Below are 13,977 nucleotides of genomic sequence, written 5' to 3' on the forward strand. Positions count from 1 at the left end.
AAACACCACACTATCCCACTTTTCCTCTCATTCATTTTTCTTCATCTGTACCTTTATAGTTTTTTTTTATCATTTCCCTAAACTATGTTTTCTTTTGCTTATAGTCTTTGCACAAACTATTTCCTTATTATTGCACACTTCTCCTACTCTTCATCTGCATAACCCTTATTCATTTTTCAGGTTTCAGTTTAGATATCATTTTCTCAGTAGGCTTTCATTTTTTCCACATAATTATTCCAGATAGTCTTTGATTTCATTTCATTTCATTCCACACATCCTATGTGTAATGCTCACTACATTTGTATTATTGTATTATTTATTTGTATTATTCAGTATCTATTTTCTCTACTAGACTTTTAGTTCCACGAGGGACTATGTCTGTCTTGTTTACCACTGTTATCAGTAGCCATCTACCTAGTACAGAGCAATTGCACAAGAAGTGTATATTGAATGAAGACATGAAACGGAACTAAATATAAACAATGTAAAATATAAAAATATAAAAAATAAATAATATAAAAATAAGTAAAAGATAAAGTAATATGAAAATAAGTGCTGAAAGTTATTGGAAGTTTACTAAAGGTTCATAGAAGGGAGACCTCTGATAAATGGAGCAGTCAGGAATGTTCCTTTATTTCTGATTGGTCCTGAATCCCTAACAGCCAGAGCAGCACATTCCATGTAGATGTTTGTAAACGTTCATGTAAATGTCAATGTTGTGTAAATGTAAATGAATGAAAGATCTGAAACAGACAGTGAGGGATATTTCGGCACTAGAAAATGAAGGATGGAAAATGACTGGAAAGAAGAGTGTGGGAAATAACTGGTGGAAAAGCGGGATAGATACCAGCCTACATAAAAGTTAGTAAAGCACCAGGAATGAGCATGTCTGGTAGGGAGGGTGAGAGATAGCAGCCTGCCTACAGCTGACTGGGAAATGAAGTTGTGCAAAGAGACTGCTGGATTTCCAGAGGCCTTCAAAAACCAGGCAAAGGAGTCTAGACTTCAATATGATAACTTGTTAAGAGATTTTACAGGTTATAAAGCAGAAAAGTGACTTAATGAAAGTAGAATTTTAGAAAACTGCATTTTGGCAGCTATATGTAAAATGTGGAGAGAAGGGACCTCTAAGTGTTGACTGAAAAGAAAATGCACAACCTAAAAGTTGAGAATTATGCTTTATTTGGTGGCGTTATTGAGAACTGTTGCCCAGGATACAACCAAGAGGTGAGGAAGGAATCAGGATATATAGGAGTTTTTGCAGGGAAAAAAATACCCTATGTAGTCAAATATCAAAAGATTACTGCTAATTACAAAAACCAGACATCTCAAGTTAATGATTTTAGAGCTTTTCTATGTATGAGAAGATGCTAGATTCAGGACTTATTGAAATTATTCCTTGATATGCATCTTAACTATCTAGGGCTGGTATCCTGTTTTTCTCCATTCTGATTTCCCCTTGGGGTGCATCATTGGTGCTGGCTGCAGTGGTTGATGGCTTGATGGTGGGCAACATTCTTCAGTTACTGAAATGGCAGGCAATATTTTTTTGTCCACCTAAGGAAAGACTTTAAGCCTAGAAGGCTAGAACAAGAGAGTATTTCAGAGAGCATGGAAATTTTAATAAATGAAGTAGTCATTGTATATAAATTTCCTGATCTCCTTCATGAAAGCCATTCAAGATCTCTGTTGGTTTAGGTAACCTTACTCATGTTCTTTTTTGATGTTGTTGTTGTTGTTTGTTTGACTGATTGATTGATTGATAATGGAGGGACTGGGGAGTGAACCCAGGACCTCATGGATGCTAATGCTCTGCCTCCCCACGACCCTACTCATGTTCTTATAATGAGATTACTTTGACCATTGTGTTAAATAACATTTATTGACGGTTCAGTATGTACCAGGCACTATTCTAAGCTTATATATATCTTCACACTACCTCTATGCAATGAGTAGGGTGAATACCTTTTTACAGACGAGAAAATTAAGGCACAGAGCTAGCAAGTGTTGGAGCTGGAATCAGACCCAGACAATCTGATTCCAGTGTCCCTACTCTTAAACACTATGCTAAACTGATTTTTATAGACATCAGTTTAACAATTACCAGTCTTATTTTAGGATCTTTACAGACAGAGGTAATCAAGTTTAAATGAGGTCATTAGGGTGAGCCCTAATCCACTATGGCTGGTGACTCTATAAGAAGAGGAAATCTGGATGCAGACAAGCATAAAGAGATGCTATGAAGAGACATGGGGAGAAGATGGCTGTTTGCTAGTCATGGAGAGAGGTCTGGAACAAATCTGTCCTTTTATAGCCCTTAGATGGAACCAGCTCTGCTGACATCTTGATTTTGGACTTCTAGCCTCCAGAATTGTGAGACTTGAAACTGCCAGACTTGCCAACCCCATAGCCATTGCACCAGCTGTTCTAAGTGCCTGTAAGTCTCTTCCTTAGATATTACCGTGCGTTTCCCTCACTTTCAGTAAGGCTTCCCCTGACTATCCTATATTAAATGGCACCCACCAGTACTCCTGGTCTTCCTTATTGCTTTAATTTTCTGTATAGCACTTACCAATGTCTAACATTTTATGGTATTTTACTTAATGTATTTTGTTTATTGTTTTTGTTGCCTCCTCCTATACACATAAGTTCCATGAGGGAAGATTTGTTTATTGACTACTGAATAAACCAAGTACTAACACAGTGCCTGGTACACATTAGATATTTATTGAGTATTTGCCAAACGAATGAGTGAAGGTTTATAGTTAATGATATGTAGATCCATAGGCCTGGAAGGTGGGTGCCAGCTTCTGGACACAAGTGGACCCCAGCTAAATGGAAGGACAAATATTTATATCTTTCCTAAATATCTCCAGGAAAGGATATTGCTCTGCCTGTTCCATTATTACTCATCTCTGTGTTCCTTTCTCAGTTCTGTTTTCTCTTCCTTCACACATGCTTTTCTCTTTATCCAAAGTGTTCTTCCTCTATACCTGATTTCGAAGCCAATTCAGATGTTACATTCTTTAGGAAACTTTCCTAGGATTCTTCATTCTCCAGATAATACCACTCTTTCTTTCCTCTGTTTGCCATCTTTCTTTATTCATGTAACATGTGTAACTGATGAACGTGAATCCTCTCCTGCTCTGAATTTTTGAGTTCTTTGTGGGCAGAGAGTATGTCTTTCATTCTTCGTTGTATCCTTGGTGCAGTGGTTCACTTTTAGAGATTTTCCATGCTTCTGCAATGGAGCTTCCTACTGAAACTCCTTGTCAGTTGCTTGATAAGAATGTTTATAGAATTAAATCGTTAAAACTTATTTTATTAGACGCCTGATCTGTGGACCACTGCAACTATTAGTGAACCAAAATTTTTTTTAATTGTTCTAACAACATTTACTTTTTAGTAAAACTCCATGAGTAAGACAAATCCTCCAAATCAATGTATGATTTCCTTATTAATATATTCAGCAAATATTTATTGAATACCTGCCATGAGGAAGTCCTTACATGTTGTACACAAACGGTAGCTGTTCCTCAAGGCTCTGCTTGAACTTCTCCTTTACAGATCCTTTCCACTCCAAATCAAGATAAACTGTCATTTTTAAAATGTGATCTCTTAGAGAGGAAATTGAAGGGAATGGCATATTAATTCAGAGATGGATTAGATGTTATAAATCCTCACTGGTTCCTCCAGCACAACCATTCCCAGACTGTATTCTTTTAATTGGTCTAGTGTGAGTGGTTAGACTCTGGAGGTGGGAAACACAGGAAAATAAAGCTTATGTACTGCTTCACTTGCTAGGTTAAAATGGTTCTTTCATGCTAAGACCTGTGTAGAATTTAGCTCAGTGCCTGGCTCATGGTTGGTGCTTCATAAATGTTAGTTATTTTGCACCTATTGTTGTGATAGAAGTTTCCCTTCATTTTATCAGTATGTCATTGTCACTAATTTGTGAGTGCGTAGGCATGGTCTGAATCCCATTATCTCATAGGATGTACTCAAATGAATTATTTGCTCCTGATTTTAAGGTTGCTTTATAATTTTATAAGCAGGGTGGAGGAGATAAGCATTCAAATTTTATTTAACAAACACTTACGCAGTGTTTATTATGTTCTTGGTGCTGTTCTAAGGACTATATAAACATTAATTCATTTAATTCTCACAACTATATGAAATAGTTACTTTATTATCTCTGTTTATAGAGGAGGAGACTGGGACACAAAGAAATCAAGTAACTTTCCTAATGGCATATAGCTTGTTAGTAGCAAAACCAGGACTGAGATACAGACAGTCTGGCTTGAGTCCTTGCTATTAACCAAATCCAGGGCTGAATGTAGATGCCATATGAAAAATACAAAGAATGTGCTAAAGCAGTTCAAAGAAGGGAGTGGTCACATTAGTGTCTGATAAGGAATTTTAAAAGGCTACATGCCAGAATTGGTGTTTTTGCTAAGCCTTGATTTGGTGGGGTGGGGGTAGCTTTTTCAGGTTCTTGGATATGGGAGATGAAAAGGGAGGTGAAATAACAGCATGTGCTGAAGCTCAGAGACGGGAAATGGTAGCCCATCAGGACGTGGTCCTGCTTGTACGGCTACAGTAGGAAGGGAAGCCAGACAGGAGAGCTGGTTTGGCGCTAGAGCCTAGGAAGCTTGTGATTTTTAGTGGACAAGGTGGAAAAGATGTGACATGATCAGAGCTGTGCTTTGGTAAATATGGAAACATTGTGTTTGTCGATGAAAAGTTAGTCAGTTGATCTAAGAAAGAAATGAAAATTTTTATTCAAGACAATAACCCACGAACAGCAATCTCAGAAAGCTGTGAGAACTGTTCCACCCAACAGAAGTCAAATCACAGCTGTAAGGTTTTTGAGACAGGGCTGTGCATTAAATGACGTCTTATTGACAGTTTACACAATCCAAATCTATAAGAGATAGCCCCTTTACAAGATCAAGAAGGAATGTTAACTTTCAAGGTGTTGCCTTGTTGGAGCTAGGAGAATTGTGCTCCTTATGGGTGAGCAGGTGTTTCTGCTGATAGGGGAGGTTTGGTTGGTGCATAATGGAGATATACAATGCACAGTAGAAGGGAGAGGAGGCCGAAGGGCAGAGAGAATTTTTTTTATGTTTAAATTTTTCTTGTCCTGCCATGAAATAAGAATTTTATTTCACATGTGGAATGAATCAGAGCTATTAGAGACTGACTGTAGATAAAACAGCTATACAGTTTTTATTATGCCCAGGAAAGAGGTAATTGATCTTGAACTATGGTGAAGATAGGGATAGATCAAGAGATACAGAATTTGAATTGACAGAGCAGATAAATGGCACAACTAAAATGGAAAGTCAAGTATTTATATTATCATATGACAAGTGTACATTTATTTTATGTTCAGTAAATTCCTTTGAATATCTGGGAAATTCTCCTCCTAGTGTAAATGAACATGATTTTAAGAGAAAAAAATCTGCTCATTCATTTCCAAAGAAAGATGATGTTTTAAAAATCTCATTGGGCTTGAAATTGACACCCAGGGAAATAATTTTTATAGTGGCTAGCTAATTTATTCAGAACATCTGAGTTGAAAATATTTTTAATCTGCTCAGTGTAGACAAAATTAGAAATCATTTCAGCCTAATGATTTGGAAGAAATGATGGATATAATATTTTTTAATTGCTATGTGATTGTGTCAGTGTCTTTCATGTGTTACAAATGTAACTTGCAAACAAGAACCTAAATAGTCTATGTATTGACTTCCCTAAGTAGGCGTCTTCCAGCTGACTTACCTTTTTGCAAAAGATTTATTTAAAGCAATCTTTGGAAAACCCTGATAGAAGTGGTGTGTTTTAATAAGTTCAAAAAAGTTAGTGTGAAAGGAATATTCAGTTATTGTTTGAATGCCTTTGGTGATACAGTAATGTATTAAAATATTAACTTTCAAGAGTTATAAACATAACAATGTCAATCCAAGAGATGATGATAGTATCTTAGAATTGTATTGATACAATGCCTAGAAATAAGTTTAACCGAGGAGATAAAAGACTTGAAACCGGAAAAATACAAAACATTGTTGAAAGAACTTGAAGACTTAACTAAATGGGAAGACATATCATGTTCATAGATTGGAAGACTTAATATTTTTAACATGTTAATACTGTTCATAGTGATCTACAGATCCAGTGTAAGCCCTTTCAGAATTCCAATGACCTTTTTTTGCAGAGATGGAAAGCCAGTACTCAGATTCATTTGGAATTGCAAGGGACCCTGAAGCCAAAATAATCTGGTAAAAGAAAAAACTGGAGCCTTCACACTCCCCAATTTCAAAACTTACTACAAGGTTACAGTAATCAAAGCAATGTGGTACTGTCCTGCAACAAAATTAAGATTACTGAAATAAATTCATACATTTATGGCCAGTTGATTTTGACAAGGGTGCCAAGATCATTCAATGGTGAAATAATAATGTTCAACAAGTGGTACTGGGACAACCGGATATCCACATGTAAAAAGAATGAAGTCATATCCCTACTTCAAACCATAAAAGAAACTCAAAATGGATCAGGGACCTAAATATAAGAGCTAAAGCCATAAAGCTCTAGGGAAAAAAACATGAGGGTTGGTTTTCATGACCTTGGATTTGGCAATGGCTTTTTAGATATGACACCAAAAGCATAAGCAACAAAAGAAAAAACAGATAGACTGGACTTAATAAAAATGGAAACCATTTATTCATCCAAGACATTAACAGGAAAGTAAAAAGACAACCTATATAATGGGAGAAATATTTGCAAGTCATATATCTGATAAGGGTCTGCTCTATAGATCTAGAATATAAAAAGAACTCTTACAACTCAACAGCAAAAGACAAATACTCCAATTTAAAAATGAGCAAAGGACTTGAAGAGGCATTTCCTCCAAAGAAGACATACAAATGGCCAACAAGCAGTTGAAAAGATGCCTAAATCATTAGTCACTAGGGAAATGCAATCAAAATCACAGTAAGGGGCTACTTCACAGCTACTAGGATGGCCATAAAGAACAACAGCAACAACAGAAAATAACAAGTGTTGACAAGGTTGCAGAGAAATCGGAACGCTTATACGTTGCTGGTGGAAATTTTAAATGGTTCTTCCATTATGAAAAACAATTTCACAGCTCCTCAAAAAGTTAAACATAGAATTACCATATGACCCTGCAATTCCACCCATAGGTGTATAGTTCAAAGTACTGAAAACAGAAACTCATAAGAAGTACATGTACACACATTTTCATAGTAGCACTATTCATAGTAGCCAAAAGATAGACATAGCCCAAACATTCATGGATTGATGATCAAACAAACTGTGGTTAAACAAACAGAATGAAATATTATTCAGCCATAGAAAGAAATGAAATTGATACATACTGTACCATGGAGGAGCTCCCAAAACATTATGCTAAGTGAAAGAAGCCAGACACAGTGGTCACATATTATATAGTTCCATTTATATGAAATATCCAGAATGCAGACAGAAGGCAGATTGGTGGTTGGAGCAAGGAATGGGGAGAAACTGGTTAATGAGTTTGGGATTTTACTTTGGAGTGACAGAGATGTTTTGGAACTAGATAAAAGTGGTTGAAGAACATTGTGACTGTACTAAATGACACTCAGTTGTTCATTTTACAGTGATTAATTTTGTGTCATGTGAATTTCATCTCTGAATTTGTTTGAGTATAATCATACAGGAATATCAAAGGTATCAGAACACTCATCTGCTATTTTTCACACTCTGGTACTATAGTTTATAATGTAAGATGAAGAGGGGAGTAAAACAAAACAGAAGTTTTGAATTGGAGTTTCAAAAGATCAAATCCATTTTAAAGGGTTGGATTAGAAGCTTTAAGAAATAGATGTGGTATATTTATACAATGGAATACTACTCAGCCATAAAAACCGACAACATAATGCCATTTGCAGCAACATGGATGCTCCTGGAGAATGTCATTCTAAGTGAAGTAAGCCAGAAAGAGAAAGAAAAATATCATATGAGATCGCTCATATGTGGAATCTAAAAAACAAAAACAAAAACAAACAAACAAAAACAAAGCATAAATACAGGACAGAAATAGACTCATAGACAGAGAATACAGACTTGTGGTTGCCGGTGGTGGGGAGGGTGGGAAGGGATAGACTAGGATTTCAAAATTGTAGAATAGATAAACAAGACTATACTGTATAGAACGGAAATATACACAAAATGTTATGATAACTCACAGAGAAAAAAAATGTGACAATGAGTGTGTATATGTCCATGAATGACTGAAAAATTGAGGTGAACACTGGAATTTGACACAACATTGTAAAATGATTATAAATCAATAAAAATGTTAAAAAAAAAGAAATAGATGGCATGAAGGAAAAAATGGGAAATAAAAACAAGTAAATAAATTATCATTAGCCTATTCCAACCTGAAGCCAAATTTTAGCATCAGGATAATATAAGGTTGGATTTGTTTACTAGATACAAAATGGTGGCCTGTGAGGTTTTTATCAGATTAGATTCAGAATTACCACCTTAAATTTCTTAATAAGAATAAAGCAAAATAGGGGTAAGTGATTTCATTGAAGATCTAAAACACAAGTTAGTAAAACTAAGAAACGCTGGAGTTGATATATTTGTAGAGGAAAGTCCTCTTTTATATGGATGTGGAAAGAGAAGGCAAGATACATTAAATATGGGATGTTCTTTTGACTTAGAATCTCAGTGTGTATGTTCTCTGAGAATCCAGAGGGTAGAAGAAACTATTGTAATTAGCTAAATTAATTTTAGTTACTTGAGTTCAGTACAGCAATAAAAAGACAAAAAAAAAAAAAGAATGCTAAATGTATCATATGCTTAGGTTGTAATACAAATCACCTGTAAACTATACAGAGAATTTTTGGATTCGTTGAATTTTTACTAATAATGACTGTGATGTTTCACTTTTTTTTCATTATTTGGTAGTTCCTTTGTCACTTTAATAAATAATAATATTCTGTTTTGTCTTTGAGAAGGTGAAGGAGTTGTACCACATCAGAGACACCAAAAAAAAAAGCTCTTTCTTGGCAGAGTAAGAAGGTTAGCCCTCTTCTTTGATTGCAGATGATGAAAGCCATGAACAAGTCCAATGAGCATGTCCTGGCAGGAGGTGCCTGCTTCAATGAGAAGGCAGACTCTCACCTTGTGTGTGTACAGAATGATGATGGGAACTATCAGACCCAGGCTATCAGTATTCACAATCAGCCCAGAAAGGGTGAGTATTTGAGTTGAGTTTATGAGAATGGAAGCTTATACTGCACGTGGACAGTTGGATATCTCAGGCCCATAACACTGACTGTCTAGATAGGTGACCACAAACAACTTGATTAAATTAACCTTTCAGGCTTATTCTCTAGGATTATATTTACTACCCAAATAGCCAGACTTAGAGTTGTAAATGGAATCATTGTTATTGAGGGGAACATCTTGAAAATATTGCCTCAGGATATGACAGGGCCTGCATATTTGAAGGTGGGAGACTAGGCCCCATAGTGAGAATATACTTAGGTAGATTTAGAGCTTTTTGAATGACTGTGCCCAAAGAATGTTTAATTAATAGGTTGACACGATTCTGAAGGAAGTCTTCTAGGTTAGGTGATAACTCAGAATGTGGTCTCATCCCTTAGGAGATTGTAGAAATGCAGAATCTACACCCCAGATCTGCTAAATCAGAATTTGCATTTTAACATGATCGCGGTGTGATTCAAGTACACATTAGAATTTAAGAAGCACTGCTCAACATGCCATTTCCTAAAGTGTGTTAATCAGGTTCTGTGAGTTTTTAAAATATTCACATAAGTAAAACTTTTGCTAATTACATTAGACTAAGAAAGTTTAAGCAGATTTCATTACTGCAGCATTTTTCAGAGCCTGTAACAAGCTGATGTGTATTGTGATCTTCCAAAGAGAGATTAGTGTCTAGGCCTTCTCAAATTTATTTGGCCATGAATCTTTTTTTCCATCAGAGTATTCCTAAAACTAGCTTTCTTCAGTATGCTTTGTGAAAGACTTCTCTAGTAGACATACTGTAGGTCATTGTCTTCAGTATGTTTTTTAAGTCATTTGTGTAGTAAAGATATAAAAGCATATGTATATTCAAATGTGATATCTCAAATAAATCAGATGATTAAATCCATTATGCTCCCTATTAATCAAATCATATCTAGACTATTTGAGTAAGTTCTGGATATTATTAAAGTAATTAAAGATGTCCTTTGATAAAACTGATTCAAGCAAGGCCTGTGAGAGGTTTGGAAACTAGGTCAAAGGGAGAGCTCTTGAATAAAGTATAAATGTTTAACCTGGAAAAAGTATAGACTGAAAGAGGGTGAAAAATAGCTATCTCTATTTTTAACATTTTCTGTTATGTGGAAATAAGATGCAGTTTTTTCTCTGTAGCTACAAAAGACCAAAGCCAGCACCAGTGGGTGAAAGTTACACGGATCTAGATTTGGGCTCAATTTGAGAGCAGGCTCTGTAACACTGAGAGCTATCCAGAAATAGAATGGGTTGCCTTGTGCTGCTGTGTCCTCCCTGTCACCAGGGGTCTCTGACAAAGGCTGGATGACCTACCCATTAGAGATACTGTAGAGCCAATGGTAGGAGGTTGGAATAGCACAGTCCAATTTAAGATGTGGAGAAATAATGACCATAGTGAAATTTTCATAAAGTTAAGTGTAATTAAATACCCTTTCTTTTATGAAGAGGTGTTTGACTTTCAAATAGGTATTTATTTTTTTAATGGCTCCACTTGGTAAGTAAAATAGTTGGCAACCATATCTTCATATTCAAAATATATTTGACCTAAAAAAACCAATGAATTAAATCAGGGGTCAGCATACTTTTTCTGTGAATGGCTAGCTGATGTATATTTTTAGGCTTTGCAGGCCTGTGGTCTTTATCACTAACACTCTGGCATCATACTTCAAAAACTGCCATAGACAGTATGTAAATGAATGAATGTGGCTGTGTTCAAATAAAATTTTATTTACAAAAACAGGCTGCAGGTCAAGCCTTAGTCTTGACCACTAAGATTTCTTTGCTTCTTGATTGAAGGAAAAGCAGAACAAAAATGGGAGAGTGCATCTTAAAACCTCATTCCCTAAGCTATCATAAGCACATGAGTTGTTGGTTACTTGTGTATTGTGGGGTATGCATTCAGTGTTTTTTGTTTTCTGTATGATGGTGGTTGGAGTCCCCAATTACCAAATATTTTATTGTTATTTTCACTCCCTCCATCACAGAGTCTTCTTCACTAAACTATTTCCATTGCTGTTTTAGTGACTGGTGCCAGTTTCTTTGTGTTCAGTGGCGCTCTGAAATCCTCTTCAGGATATCTTGCCAAGTCCAGTATTGTGGAAGGTAAAGACTGAGTTATTTACCGCATATACATTAGGTCAGTCCTAATTGTACAACTGAAAAGCAAGGGACATTAAAGTCATGATACTTTTGCCGTAGATTTCTGACTCCTGTTATTTAGTCAATAGCATGTCACTTCAGCTAATTAAGACTATCATAAGGGTGCTTGCCTCTCCAAAGAAGGGAGTAAGTGGTAGAGATTTCATGGAACACTGACATAAAAATCAAGAGATGGCCTTTCAGAGCTCTGGGATAAGGTACCCAAGGAGATGTAGTCTGAGTACAGATATATCATTGGGTGTGAATCTGTAAATATGTAGGTGAAGTTCAGCCCACAAGAAAGCTGCAGTCACCATGTGGTGACAGACTGGGATGCATTTGTTGCTGGTTTGCTATAATTAGACATGACACACATCCCAACAAGTTAATTAAGTGAAACTTAATGAAAGGCTAATGAGCATACTATTTATTTTCTTTCTCAGTTATTCTTCACTGTATTTTGATCTGGTTACTCTGTTGCATAATAAATTAACCCAGAATTTAATGTCTTAAAACTACTAATCATGCTCACTTATTCCTCTGGGTCTGCCTGTGACAGGGCAATGCAGGGATGGCTTGACCCTGCTCAGTGATGTATGGGGCCTCATTTGGGATGACTTGAAGGCTGGTGGTTACTTGATGGCTGGGAATTAGAACTGTCTGAAGATTTGTTGACTCACATGTCTGGAGCCTGGCCTGGTATGATTTAAAAACTAGGAGTGATGACTGGAGTCTTTACACATTGGACTCCTTAGCATGGCAGCCTTGGGACAGTTGGACTTCTTGCACAGTGGCTCAGGACTCCAACCAAGCACAAGTGTTCAGCACAAGGCAGAAGCTGCATTGCTTTTTATGACCCCACCTCGAAAGTCAGTGTCACTTCCCCCATACTCTGATGTTGGAAGTGGTCATAAGCCTGCCCAGATTCAAGAAGAGAGGAGTTAGACGCCACTTCTTGATGGGGAAATGGAAAGGTAGCATTGTAGAAAAGTACGTGAAATGGGAAATATTGTTGTCACCTTTGAAAAATACTATCTGCCAGATATGATGATAGGTTTTCATTTCCACAGTAGCTCACTCCAGCCCCGTAAGAGCAGTTCTTCCTGAGGGTGGATTCCACTGTGTTAATCGAAATTCTTAGGTTATCTTACGTATGTTGATAGATAATGACTTTGATCTCCTTTACTGTAAACTTAATGAAGAGTAAAGTACGCTAATATTTCACAACTAAATTTCACAGGTCTAACTACAAAGCAGAAATATGCTATTAAGAAATTAAGAAATCTAGGAATTAAACAGTTATTTGGCATTGACTAATTAATGCCTACATGATCAAGTATTGACTACATTTGAATTGTCTTTACAAGATGATTAAATAGCACCCCTTAAATGTTGTCGAACTAATACATTGAACTGATACAGATCCTTACAGATGCAAAGCGATGTATTTAAAAGTTACATTTATGTCTTTGGGTTAGGAATTTCTTAGGTCTTACATTTCACTGTGTGTGTCAATAGAGCAATTGGCTCCCTATTTATGAAATTCTTATTGAAGCTCTTTAGAATTTATTTCAGCTGACAAGATTTTGTATCAGTGAAGCAGGGTAATTGCTCAGCATGTGCCAACTTTCACTCTCAGTTTGAATGTTTGCCTTTGATTCAGGTAGGTAGCAGCCCCAAAATGGTTGCCATCTGTTGGCTGCATGGGAGCTCATGTAAAACACATGTGGTAGGTTTGCCTTATTGCTAGTCAGTAAGTCGATTTATTCCCCATCCCACTGCTGTTGTTTATTCAGTGGTTTATTTAACACACATTTAGTGGACATGCACTGTATGCCATCATAATAATGTGAGAGAGACAGAGGTGCAAACAAATAAATATGCCTCAAGCATGATAAATGCAACAGTGGAAACAGGAACAATGCTCTGTGAGTCCAAAAGAGGGATGTGACCATGTGTAAGTTTCCCTTTGAGCCATCTCAGGAGAAAGTAAAATCAACAGGCAAGTGTTTTAAGCAGAATCCATCTGGGCACTTGCTCCTCCTTAACACTTTCAATAAGTAAGAGGTTCAGCTCCAAGAACAAAACCTCTTAGTATCTGTCAGCTTTAGACAGCAGGGCAGATATTTACATTTAACCCTAGAGGGATTTGCTAGATCCCAGGTACCTGGTTTCATCTGCCCCTCTCCCTGGCTTTGTGTTGTTCCATCTGTATTGTCTTGGTTCTGGTTCTCAGATGGTGTTATGGTCCAGATCACGGCAGAAAACATGGACGCCTTGAGGCAGGCACTGCGGGAGATGAAGGACTTCACCATCACCTGTGGCAAGGCAGATGCCGAGGATCCCCAGGAGCACATCCACATCCAGTGGGTGGATGATGACAAGAATGTTAACAAAGGGTAAATGTGGAGAACTTCCCTACCTGTGGCATTCATTATGGGCTAGGCCCTAGGTTTTGTCTGTACTGGTGTTTTACAACTTTACTGACAGCCCTGCCTAAGAAGAAGGACAGCTTTGTATACA

General features: G+C 36.8%; 1 protein-coding gene across 4 annotated transcripts in view; it reads left to right on the forward strand.

Annotated features, from left to right (window-relative positions):
* ZFYVE9 (zinc finger FYVE-type containing 9) overlaps window positions 1-13,977 on the forward strand; it is a 130,677-nt gene that overhangs the window by 109,078 nt on the left and 7,622 nt on the right. For 3 of the 4 annotated variants that reach the window (XM_032494272.1, XM_006180255.2, XM_006180256.2), the window contains 3 exons: window positions 9,121-9,271; window positions 11,338-11,418; window positions 13,691-13,853. In XM_032494272.1, coding sequence (XP_032350163.1) covers window positions 9,121-9,271; window positions 11,338-11,418; window positions 13,691-13,853 — 395 coding nt within the window. Of the gene's footprint in view, window positions 1-2,314; window positions 2,438-9,120; window positions 9,272-11,337; window positions 11,419-13,690; window positions 13,854-13,977 lie in introns of those variants that run through there. The other variant, XR_004325019.1, reaches the window with a different exon arrangement.

Source organism: Camelus ferus, chromosome 13 (genome assembly GCF_009834535.1).
Source record: "Camelus ferus isolate YT-003-E chromosome 13, BCGSAC_Cfer_1.0, whole genome shotgun sequence".
Classification (NCBI taxonomy): Eukaryota; Metazoa; Chordata; class Mammalia; order Artiodactyla; family Camelidae; genus Camelus; species Camelus ferus.